Consider the following 12850-nt stretch of genomic DNA (forward strand, 5'->3'; position numbering starts at 1 on the left):
TTTTTAATGTGCAAATATTACCATGTTGTTTTTAAACAACACTGTGACTTTATCGCAGCATAAAGTCGAAACAATCACTTTTGTTAACAGTAACTGTAAAATTGACCTTTTGTTAGTATAATTACTGATAATTCAGACATTTTCACTAACCACTAACCTCATTTTAAAATTTATTTTCAAAGACAGTCACCACCAGTCGGGAATCTCGCCATGTTTTTTTTTCGTTTCCGGGATTTTGACAGCAAAAACAAAAACAAAACATTCAAATACAGTACTTCCAGCTGTTAAGTTTTTTTCGTTAGAGTCTAGAGAGCTGTTCTAATGAATTATATTTCTGAAAAATACTAAAGTACGTATATTTTAAAACGTTTTTAGTAGTGTTGTTTTAAAACAACATTGCGCATTTAAGGGTTAAATATATACTTTCTAACAATATGGATATATGCAATCGAGTTAATAATCCAACTTTTGTAAATGCAATTCGACAAGAGGTGCTCGATCTAACCTTATCGAGCGCTAAACTATCGGAAAAAATCGTGGTGAGATTTCTCTATCGAATCACAAGCAAATTTTGTTTGACTATAACGCAGGGGACTTAGTAACGTAAGTTTATAGAAACCCTAGAATAACCAACTGGGAGATTTGTCATTCAAAAATAGTTCGTGATGAATCTACCTTTGAAGGGCAAATCCAGACAATAAAAGAACTGGAAGATTCATCACAAAAATTTACGAATAAAATCATAGCCCTTTATAACCAAAGCTGTCCAACCAAGACGCGAGTATCCAACAAAGACGCGCCTTGGTGGAACAAAAATCTAGAAAAACTGAGGATGTTAACTAGAAGGTTGTTCAACAGCACCAAGTTAACCTCAAATTGGGATGCTTATAGAGAGTCCCTTACGCAATACAATAAACAGACAAATCGCTCCAAATGACCGGTGGTCCAATATCAACCATTTTTGATTTGAATGAAACTTTGCACACGTATTTGGCTTAGCAAACTGAGCATTTCTCACAGATTTTTTATATTCATTCCAAAATGATTCTAAATTTTACTTTGAACAACTATTATGTAGCTCAACTACACGATCCAGATTATGTTACTCCTGCAAATGTGAACATTGTCCAAGCCGTTTAGATTTTGAAAACAGTTTTTTTTTTTCAAATAACTTGAGGAACGTTGTGTGAGATAAATACCTTTCGAACAGTTGATTGCAACAGATAGATGTAATATAGCGACACTTGTGAAATCATTGATGAATTTGTATCTTATTTTTGTGAAAAGTTGGGAAAGTTGATAACCCACGATCACATAAAAACTCAACAATCGACTTACATGAGAGAAACAAAAAATAATTTGAAAGATGGTTAAGTTGTTATAGTGTATGATTTCTCAGAGCTCTTTTCTTGAGAACCGTTCGCCCAATCGTCTTATTGTCAAAGAATGAATTGTATATTTTGATCAAGCATTCCAATGAACGTATGGTTTTTGCTGAAGAACCACGGACAAATTAAGAAAAACGTGTATTTTCCTAAATTTTAATAATTGTTCGAGCTTAAATTAGAAATAACTCGAAAATCAATGCCTTTAGAATGTTAACTACCAAGAGCTTTTTGATTTAAAATGACTCTCTGATCTTTTAATATCATCAGAATAAAATTTTTTTGAAAAATGTTTGAATTAGAATTTTTATAAAAAAATCAATCTACCATGAAAAAAATATTTTTCATTTTTCCATCCAAGACTTGTTTTTAAAGTTACGTTTTAACGTCAAGTTTATTTAAAAAAAAATAAAAAAAATCAACTCTTTTGTTTTAATTGAAATTTAATGTTTATTTTTAATTTTTTTTTGGTCAAAAAAATTTTTTTTTGTACAGTGTATAATTTTTTCATGATGCATTTTTAATTCCCTACAACTCATTCACAGACAGTTTTTCTATACATCCAACGGTTTCTGGACTACAATGCTTCGAATAAAACCTATTTCAAAAGACATACGCCCTTTTAGAATGTAATTCATGAGTGTAAAAAATCTCTCCATCTGTGAAAAATGCTCAGTTTGCTAAGCCGAATACGTGTGCAAAGTTTCACCCAAATCAAAAATGGTCGATTAAATTTTTGCTTATTTCCAGGTCATTTGAAATGATTTTGCTCTAAAGAAATTAGGAAATCACGCAGGAGGGGATGGAGATCAATGTGTGAACAAATTGAAAGCACCCCTGCAGCTGCAAGAGTACACAAAGTCCCTGTCCAAAGATCACACGAATGGCTTGGGCAGAATAAAAAAGGACGACGCACAGTGATTTATTTTGCCGTTTTCATGCGATTAGATAAATAGCTTTTCAAATATTTATTGTAGCCATAATGTTTGTTCGGAGAATTTTCAAGATATTCAAAAATACATCTTAGTACTTATATTTCTTGACTCCTGTTCAGCTAACGATACCTGTAACCTATCAGCACAGAGAGCACGATTGAATATTTTTTTGCAGTATAAAGCATGCAACAGCCTTCTATTCTGCATTTATTATTTAGTTTGCCTAGATATTTTTAAAGACTGCTGCGCTGAATATTTTCAAAACTACATACTTCTATAAATCAATCGAAAGGCTGCTTACATACTCTTACATACCAAAGTGTGTACCTTCAATTGAAAGTCTGAAGATAGTTATTTAATCGTATGAAACTGCCACGTGCGTAAAATTGCGTAATTTTAAGATGGTTGAGGTGTAAGTATCCCCAAAAATATCGAAATATGTCAAATAACTTTTTTATTTTAGGAGATAAAAAATAACAATGTTCAGCATAAACATTTATATTGATGACTGATAACTTTGTAGAAGGTTTGGAAATTCGGAAAAATCTGAGAAAAAAGTTATAATGAAAATTGTGATTTTCAGTACCTCTTCATAGAAAACTTTATGTTGCTCGTAATACATAAGAGATAGAAACATGTTGTCTTCGGCAAAGTTTATTGCTTTGAGATCACCTAAAATTTTGCCGAAGACACCATGCGTCTATCTCAATCTGATAAAAAAGTAAATTTCCTATCTCATTTTCAGGTGGATTGATCACTCATCTTCCTACATTTAAATATGTATTTTCGAATATCTTGAAACTTCTCCGAACAAACATTATGGCTATAATCAACATTTGAAACGCTATTTAATTAATCGCACGAAAACGGCAAAATAAAACACTGTGCGACGGTACTTTTAATGCCGATTCTCTTGAAACACTCAATTTTATGATGGAGAAACATTTCCCAGGATCACGATCCATTCTAGAAGAAGAAACGCAGGACTCAAATGCCCATGTGCCCGACTATCGCTAGCAAAAATGCGCATTACATAGCCTGCGATATCTTCACCGAATCGAAAGTGAAATGGGCAATCAACACATTCGAGCCCTATAAGTCCCCGGGACTGGATGGATTATTACCAATAATACTTCAACTGTGTGGAAGGGTAATAATTCCATTCATAACCGCGATATTTAGGGCCAGCCTGACACTTATGTAACAACCAACTGGAGAAAACCAGAGTGATCTTTATACCAAAGGCTGGGAAGCGCGACAAAATACTTCCAAAAGCCTTTAGACCAATTAGTCTAACCTCCATTATGTTAAAAATTATGGAAAAACTAATTTTAAATACGTTTTATATCATGGCGGATATAGACTTTTTTATTAAACGTCAAATCAACGTACCGTACTATCACGTCAAATCAACGTACCTAAAAACCTCTCCGCTGAGCAGGTATCAGTTTGCATATCCATGCAACATGTTAGCAGTGGATGCAATACATAAGCTGACGACAAAATAGCGAAATCTATTGATGCAAAAGAAATCGCACTCGCTGCGTTCTTAGACATAGAGGGAATATCCCATCACTCAATGTTAAGCCCAATGGGACACCATGGGTTTGATACATATACCTCAAAAGGGATGAAAACCATGCTGAATAGAAGTGAGATAACTGCAGTATTGGGTAATACTACCCTTACAAGAAAACACAACTAAGAGATGCCCGCAAGGTGGAGTTCTATCGCCTCTGCTGTGGTCATTGGTTGTAGACCAGCTACTTAGAAACCTAACTGAGCTAGGTTTCGAAGTGATCGGATTCGCCGATGAAGTTGTGATTCTTGTGAGGGGGAAATTCGACAGATACTTTAGAATGGTGTAGACAAGAGGGGCTGACCATTAACCCCTCTAAAACAACCATTATTCTCTTCACTCGGAAAAGAAGGTACAACTTGAAGAGCCTGAAGCTGGGCGAAACTACACTGCAGCTTTCCACTGAGACTAAACATCTTGGAGTAGTTTTAGATCAGAAACTTAGCTGGAATGCACATATTGAATATGTTATCGATAAAGCTACGACTGCCCTCTGGGCATGTAGCAAAGCTATTGGCAGAACATGGGGTCTAAGGCCAAGTATGATTTATTGGTTGTACCAGGCAATAATAAGACCAAGATCATCTATTACCACTCCACCAGGTAGTACAACTAGAGGCGGAAAAAAGTGCATTGAAATTAACACGCCTTCAAAAAGTACCTGATGGAGATCAGACAGGCCAGCTGGCAATCCTCAAATATATTTCCAGCTGAGCAAACATATACCAGGTATCGAAGACTGGATGATTACAGAAGCAAACTTCGAAATACCTTTCAAAATCATAGAGACCGAACGGGAAGTTTGGGAACAAGGTGCCCGAATATTCAACAAGGCTCTGTCGTCTTTTACACAGATGGCTCAAAAATGAATAATTCAACCGGAGCAGGTATAAATGGTCCAGGGATAAGTATCCCGATACCAATGGGCCGTTGGCCTACAGTGTTCCAGGCCGAAATATTTGCAATTTATGAATGTGCACAAGTCTGTTTGGCTAGGAAATACAGGCATGCTAACATATGCATTTTTTCTGATAGCCAAGCAGCACTTAACGCACTAAAAGCCTTCACATGTAGCTCTAAGCTAGTGTGGGAGTGCATCCTTTCACTGAAACAACTGGCAGAAAGGAACCAAGTATGGTTATACTGGGTTCCTGGTCACTGCGGAGTAAAAGACAATGAAAAAGCCGATACGTTAGCTAGACAGGGGTCATGTACCGATTTCATTGGCCCAGAACCGTTCTGTGGGGTGTCATCAAGCGCCTTGGAAGCAGAATTGAAAACCTGGGAACATAGGACAATACAAGAGAACTGGATATGCTCAGTAGGATTACGCCAGTCTAAACGCTTTATAAAACCAAGCGTGAAGCCAGCTTAGTTTAAATCAAAAAGGAATAAGGACAATTACTTGACTGTTTACAGGACACTGTACAAGTAAGCATCACCTGAAACAAATTGGTCAGTCAGATGACGAAATTTGTCGCCTCTGCGGGTTCGAATGTGAAACCGCAGAACATTTGCTCTGCCACTGCAGTGCACTTATACAGCGCAGAATAAGAGCCTTTGGAAAAAGGACTTTAGAGCCTTTTGAGGTCTGGTCTGCGAATCCTAATGAGGTAATACATTTCTTACGAAATTCAGTGCCTAATTGGGAGAAAGGGTGCGATATGACAACGACGATCACTTTCATCAATAGTGATATGTCTGCCACGAGTACCTGGACTAAAGAAGAGGTATACCACAAATGATCACAATATTGGTCGCAGTGGTCCAAATCTTACAAAAAAGCCCTTTTGGAAGCTGTCGAGGATTCCTAAAAAACCTTCAAAGCCTATTCCAGTTTTAAAAGATGGTGTACGTTTTCTTGTATCCAATGAACAAAAGGCTCAACGACTTGCTCAGCAGTTTGAGAGTGCTCATAAGGGGCCATCCACATACCACGTGGACAAATTTTAAACGAGTCGCTCTTTTAGACATAGAAGAAGCATTCGACAATGTTTGGCGTATAGGTTTGAATAAGAAATTGCTAAATTTTAACCTTTCAAGTGTTCTCATCAAAATTTTAAAAAATTATCTTACTGATCGAACTCTGCAGGTTGTCTATCAGAATTCAAAATCTGGTAGATTTCCCGTCAGAGCAGGTGTGCTTCAAAGTTCAGTCCTGGGTCCAGTCCTGTAGAACATATTCACTGCAGATCTTCCTGATTTTCCTCCAGAATGTACAAAGACATTGTTCTGAGATGACACAAGCATTTCCGTATGGTATTGCATTCAATTGCTATAGCAGGTGGCTAGAAGTAGTAAAGTAAACTTGTTCTGGGTACCTGGGCATTGCGGCATTGAAGGGAATGAAAAAGCTGATCTGTTGGCGAGAAATGGATCAATGCAGTTGTTCATAGGACCAGAACCGTTTTGTGGGATCTCAGAATGTGCCCTCAAAATGGAACTTAAGAAGTGGGAAAAATCAATGATAGAAAACATTTGAAAAAACAAAAATTCAGCTCGACAATCGAAAAAATTTATTGCACCCCAAAAAACAGTAACTCTGCGATTGCTCAGTATCTCAGAAAAAGACTTATTTTAAACGAGCTGCTCAAGTAAATATTACTTCAAACAGATAGGTAAATTGCAAAATGATGCCTGTCGCTTTTGTAACCTAGATAAAGAAACCTCGGAACATTTATTATGTGACAGTGAAGCACTCTTTCAAAAGAGGAAGCAATTCTTTAATAAACACTCTATACAACCATTAGATATCTGGATGACTTCTCCCAATAAGGCAGTGAACTTTATTCATTCAATAATACCTTATTGGGACGATGCCTATATTCAGCAAGTGGAAACCATTCAACCTAATAGTGGTACGACACCCTGATGAGGCTTACATCAAATAGGGGCCCGCCACAAAAGATCAAATCTCTGGTCGCAGTGGAAAATGTACCCAACAGGAAAAAAAAAAAACATTTTCGTAAAACGAAAAAGTCTTCGTGTCATATGCAGTCGATTGCAGAAAAATTTAGATTTTTTGTCTTCCTACTTGCAATAGTGGAAAATCTCTCCCAATGCTTCTAAAACTCAAATGATAATTTTCCGCATAAGCCTTGGGCTTCTTTCTTTAAGCCAAACAATAATCACGTTGTCAAGATGAATAGGGTTATTTTAAGTTGGTCTGACAAGGTTAACCCGTGAAGACCCGAGACGGAGCTTATTTTTTAAAAATGATCGTTCTCGGTACAGGCGCGGTCGATTTGAGAAAACTTGGAATATTATCCAAGGGGAATAGTTGCTTTGAGTTTTGGTAAAGGTACCACCCCTCTGGACCCCTCCCCATTCCCGTGAGATGCAAATATGCCTGTGTTTTTTGCTACTTTTTTCAAACAGATTGAGCAAATGATAAGAATTTTCATAGGTATCAATTGTTTTATTAATCAAATCATGTCAGGTAGATGAAATATGACAAATAAGAATAAATTTGGAAGTTTTCAGAATATTTCAGTACAAAATCACAAAACTACGTATTTTCAAAAAAATTCAAAAAACATTGTCCTCCTTCAAGTTTTTAGTTCAACATTTTTAGAATATGGTTTCCTGAATTCCTACACGATGAATTATTTATTTTAGCATGCACGTATTTCGAGAAAAATGAGTTTGAATTTAATAAAGTACGAGTTTTTATGAAAAATTGATTTTCTCAAAATCTGTGCATGCTAGAATAAATATTTCATCATGTATGGATTCAGGAAACCTTATTCTAAAAATGTAGAACTAAAAACTTAAAGGAGGACAATGTGACGACAATACATGGAACAATTGATACCTATGAAAATTCTCATCATTTGCTCAATCTGTTTGAAAAATTAGCAAAAAACACAGACATATTTGCATCTCACGGAAATGGGGAGAGTTCCAATGACATGGTACCTATACCAAAACTTAAAGCAACTATTCCCCTTGAAAAATATTCCAACTTTTCTCAAATCGACCGCGCCAGTGCTGAGAACGATAATTTTCAAAAAATAAGTTCCGTCTCGGGTCTTTACGGGTTAAGTACTTATTTACGATAAAAAACTTATTTTCAAAGAGCACATTGAGAGTATACATGCAAAGTGCATCAACGATACGAGATGTTTATATCTCCTCATTAACAGGAATTCTAAACTTTGTTTAAAGAATAAACTTTTTATTTACAAACAAATTTTCAGACCAGCAATGGTTTATGCTGCACCGATCTGGTCAAGTTGTTGTTTAACAAGGAAGAAATCGCTTCAAAGGATTCAGAATAAAATTCTGAAAATGATTTTGAAGCGTCCTCCTTGGTTTGATATACTCAAATCACATAGACTTACTGGTGTTGAAACATTAGAAGCTATATCAAATAAAATTATTAACAATTTTCGACAAAAATCATTGCAATCCTCAATTGCTACGATAAGCTCTCTTTGTAGCCAATAAATAATAAATAAGCAATTAAGTTAGCTGTAAGTTTATTTCCCTTTTTCGACAAGTGGGTTTAAATCCCTACGAATGATAAGTTCTTATTGCGAAAGCAAACAAATCCTAACAATTAAAAATACAATTTCTCTAACAGTGTTGAGAAGTCACCTTTTGTGATTGGACACACATTCTCATTATGTACTAATATTTATCATAAATACTAACTAGTTTTTTTAAAGAGGTTGTTAGTAGCTAAAGTATTTATGATAATAAGCAAAGCCTTGGTGCTACAGTCCGATTCGGAACTTGAACTTCTGTTTATTTTACACAAACCTCGCAGCCAACTGTTGAGTGTATCGTGTGAGGAAAAAAATCCAAACAACTTTTAAATTGGTCTACGATTTCGAAGTGCTGCACTAATCAAAAAATCCTCTTCCACAAAATGAGGATCCACTTTTATATAACTGGCAAAAGCGGATTTGCAGCAAGACAATATCGAGTTTTTTTCCGAAAGAATGCAATCCTCGGAATGTGCTACATCTGCTCAGTATATTGAAACTTTCTGGCCAAATTTGAAGCGAATGGTCTACCACAGCGGTTCTCAACCTTTTTTTGTCCGCGTACCCCTTGGCGATATTTTTCATATCAATTGTACCTCCTGGCTTGGAATGTTCTTGCAGAGTGGGAAAGAGTAATGGTAGATCATGTTGTGGTAGTCTAGTTAAGGTTCCAAATTAAACTGTAGCTTGTTTGATTGCTACAGTCATGTTTTAGGGGCTAGATTGGCCAACAAATGAAGTATTATAGAGAATAATTGCTTTGTTCGCCATTACTGATTTTTCTTTCGCGTTCCCCCTGAAGGCTTTCGAGTACCCCCAGGGGTACGCGTACCCCAGGTTGAGAACCGCTGGTCTACCATAAAGGTTACAGGGCAAAAATCGTCGATTGTTTGATCGAAAAATCAAGAAGGAGCTCTAAACAATAGAAACAGCCGGAATTCAGGTAGCTATGAGGCAAGTACCCCGGAGGATGAGGAAATCAGCGCGATGGGGAGCAGAGTTTTTTTATGAGGTTTGTAATGAGTTACTTGGAATTGAAAGTTTGTTCGGATTTTTTTCCTCACTGCGGGGCTAGCGCTACGTTCCTACTGACACTAACAGTCTCTCCCGAGCCGGGACTCGAACCTACCACGATTGGATTGTTAGACCAGCATCGTACCTCAAGACTCAGTTGGAAGGGTCGGGACAGGATGAAGCATGATTCTATAAATTAGTGTTATTACACAGCCATTTCACTAGAAGTCAATGGCTAATAGTTGTTTCAGTTCCAGGTATTGGAAAATAGCTACCAATCCAGCGAATTGATAGAATTTTGAACAGAGACTTCAGTCAAGCGAGCGAAAAGTAGTTGATATTTGAATAGGCTGACCAGATTTTCTCGGGATAAAAACGGTGCAAATGGATTCAAATACTAAGACACATGATAAAATTCATTTTTGAAAATTTTTACCAACCAAATCATGCAAACAGTTATTCATTGCTTTGATAAACTTACCCGATCCTGAAGAGTGTGATTTTTTGCAATGAGTTCCTGAAATTTGTCACATGATGATCGAGATTTTAACTAACAATTATCATGGTCTCAACTTTCAATCGCAACTTTTTCGTCAGTTCATAGTGGATGTCCTTCCAGTGCACACTAAATGGAATGGAATCTAGCGGAACGAAATTATTAGCGCTCTCAGGGTTCGACCAATCGGTTTCCGATCTTCTACAAAGTTTCTTGATATAGTTAGGGCCTTATCTTTGATGTTTAGATTAGTTCAGAATTTAGCCGCGAATGTGGCGTTGCGATACCAACTTCTTTTCCTTACACGCTAGAGCTTTGCGAATTCTGACAAAGTTGTAGATCTCTAAATTCTATGAAACTTTACAGAATGTACAAAACTTCTAACCCTTCAAGTTTCAGAGATCTACGAGTTTCCATAAAGTTTTCTGAATTTTACGTTTTATTGTGATAATTTTATGAGTTCAGTCGAATTAATTTCTTACAATTTTTTTCTCGATAGAAATTTAATAATTACGTCGTTTTCTTCTGAGTACAGATGGTAAGGCCCTAGCTATACCAAGAAACTTTGTAGAAGATCGGAAACCGATTGGCTCCATAGATTCCATTCCTGGCCCAGTGTGCAGTGGTGCGGTACTGTCAGGAAGGCACAAAACGTACTCAGTGATATTAAAAAAATCCTGGGTGCTTGAAAACTTGTTTTCCATTTAGGAAAATTTCAATGCAAAGCTCTATCTAAGGTATTTTCAAGGACTATCTGAAAACGGTACAAAATGGCAAAAAGACGGGACGGTTAAAAATAGTCGAAAAACGGTACTGTTCCGTTCAAAACGGTACGTCTGGTCAGCTTATATTTGAATGAACGAGAGATTCTCATCGCTATCGGCACGGTAAAAAGTTTTTGTCAGAGCATGCTGTATGAGGGGTAGAATAGAATGAAAAAGGTGCAAATATTGTACACTAAAGTCGCTTTTTACGCGGGGGATACGTGCCGCGTAAAAAAAACCGCGTAAAAAAAACCGCGTAAATTCCGGAATCCGCGTAAAAAAAACCATCGTTAATTTTGCATTCCGAGTGAAGGGGAACCGAAATCCGGACAAAAAAAAATACCGCGAAAATTCTGGAATCCGCGTAAAAAAACCGCGTAAATTCCGGAATCCGCGTAAATTCCGGAATCCGCATAAAAAAAAACCGCGTAAATTCCGGAATCCGCGTAAAAAAAAACCCGCGTAAAAACCGCCTAAAAAGCGACCTTAGTGTACTCTGAATGCTCTTATTATTCGCCTTCATACACTGCCGTGATATAACATTATAACGTACATCCATTAAATCAGTTTTTCAATACGGCTCAAAAACGAACGGGTTACTTGTCACTTTAGTATTGAAATGGCGCATACGTCATTTTGTTTGTTTCCTTTATTTTATGCAACGTACGAATAAGTTACAACTAAAAGAAAGATACCAAAAGATGGGTCTTCGAATAACTAACAAATTGGCATAAGAACCCCATATTTGAAAAAATGGCGCTTACGTCAGTCTGCGAGATTACGGCAGTACAGTTCTGTCACTTTTCCTAACTCTGTTGGCCACACAAACTCATTATTTACTAATATTTATCATTAGATCTTAGGCTTCTAACAAACCTCCCTTAAAAACTTTTTTTAAAATTTTTCAAATTTTTTCAAATATTTCAAAATTAACTCCACTTCCACTGTCTAATACATATAAATACTTACATTGATTCAACGTGTATTAGTTGCTCCAGAGAACCTTCAGGCTCACATTGTTTGTTTGATGGGATAATAAGCGAGATCGACTCTGGACCAATCGATCCGGCCTCAGAATCCTGTGTGAAGAAACAAAATTTATATTTTATTTGTTTTTGTTGTCAAACAAATGTAGACTACATACTACACGCAGTATTTAATTATAGTCGCTTCCTACAATGTTAAAAATGTTTTTTTACATACTAAACATTATTTCTATTTTTGTTATTTTAGCATATTTTCCGTCGATTTAATTCCGCCACTGCTCAGTGGTCCAAAAAGGCAAAAAGTAGGAGGGTGGTATTCAAGACACGACCGCATGACGTTGGACTACGGTATTCTTATATTCCATTAAAACAAATAATAGAGAGAATTGCAACTCTAGTATTTGCTGCAATTTTATCTAACAGTGCATTTCTGGATGCTGAGACGTTAAAACGTTATAAATAATAATATATACTAAAAGAATGGATATCTTTTATTTAATCGCTGTCATTTCATACATATTCGAATCAACCCTTTGTTTGCTGCACTACCAAGACAATCATTTAATTGAGCGAATTGGTAAAATTTTCCTATCTAAGCAAAAAGCAAACTTTACGAAACTATCTGAAATTGGAGCCCAGAACGATTCAACCGAAAATTTTAAATTTGAAAATTGTTTGACATTTAATCGATAAAACTCATGCTAGGTTAGTTCCAGCCCAGCATATAACTTCATGTATTTGAAAAAAAAACGTTTGGTTCAATAACTCAATATAGCAAGAGCTCAATCACACGTTTTTCGGTAGTTGTTATCAAGGTTTGGGCGAGTGACAGGAAAATATATTAACTTCTTCAGTTGTGATTTAGAGCATTTCTAATTGTTTTGTTATTTTTCACGATAGCGACAAGTTTGTTTCTTTCTCTGTGTGCGAGAAACAAAATCAAAACCGCGCACCGAGAAACAAAAACGAAAATTTAATGAATGCTCATTGAGAAAACTTGCAACTCTTTTTACCAATAACTTATGATACTCAAAAGAACCCGTTTTGATCTAAATCAAATTTCTAGTAAATAAGTGTTGATCATTCATAGGTAGTAATTTTTCCTCGTTGAATAAAGACTGGCTGAAGAAGTTAAAATCGCTGCTGTAAAATCAAATTCACAACTGTGTTCGTTAAGACGTTTTAATATTTTCAATGACAA

At 36.2% G+C, this 12850-nt stretch overlaps 1 protein-coding gene across 4 annotated transcripts in view; it reads right to left on the reverse strand.

Annotated features, from left to right (window-relative positions):
* The window catches only part of LOC129719504 (dynein regulatory complex protein 1 homolog), a 408489-nt gene that overhangs the window by 100737 nt on the left and 294902 nt on the right, over positions 1 to 12850 (reverse strand). For 3 of the 4 annotated variants that reach the window (XM_055670894.1, XM_055670892.1, XM_055670891.1), the window contains one exon: positions 11633 to 11742. In XM_055670894.1, coding sequence (XP_055526869.1) covers positions 11633 to 11742 — 110 coding nt within the window. Of the gene's footprint in view, positions 1 to 283; positions 345 to 11632; positions 11743 to 12850 lie in introns of those variants that run through there. The other variant, XM_055670893.1, reaches the window with a different exon arrangement.

Source organism: Wyeomyia smithii, chromosome 2, assembly GCF_029784165.1.
Source record: "Wyeomyia smithii strain HCP4-BCI-WySm-NY-G18 chromosome 2, ASM2978416v1, whole genome shotgun sequence".
NCBI classification, from domain to species: Eukaryota; Metazoa; Arthropoda; class Insecta; order Diptera; family Culicidae; genus Wyeomyia; species Wyeomyia smithii.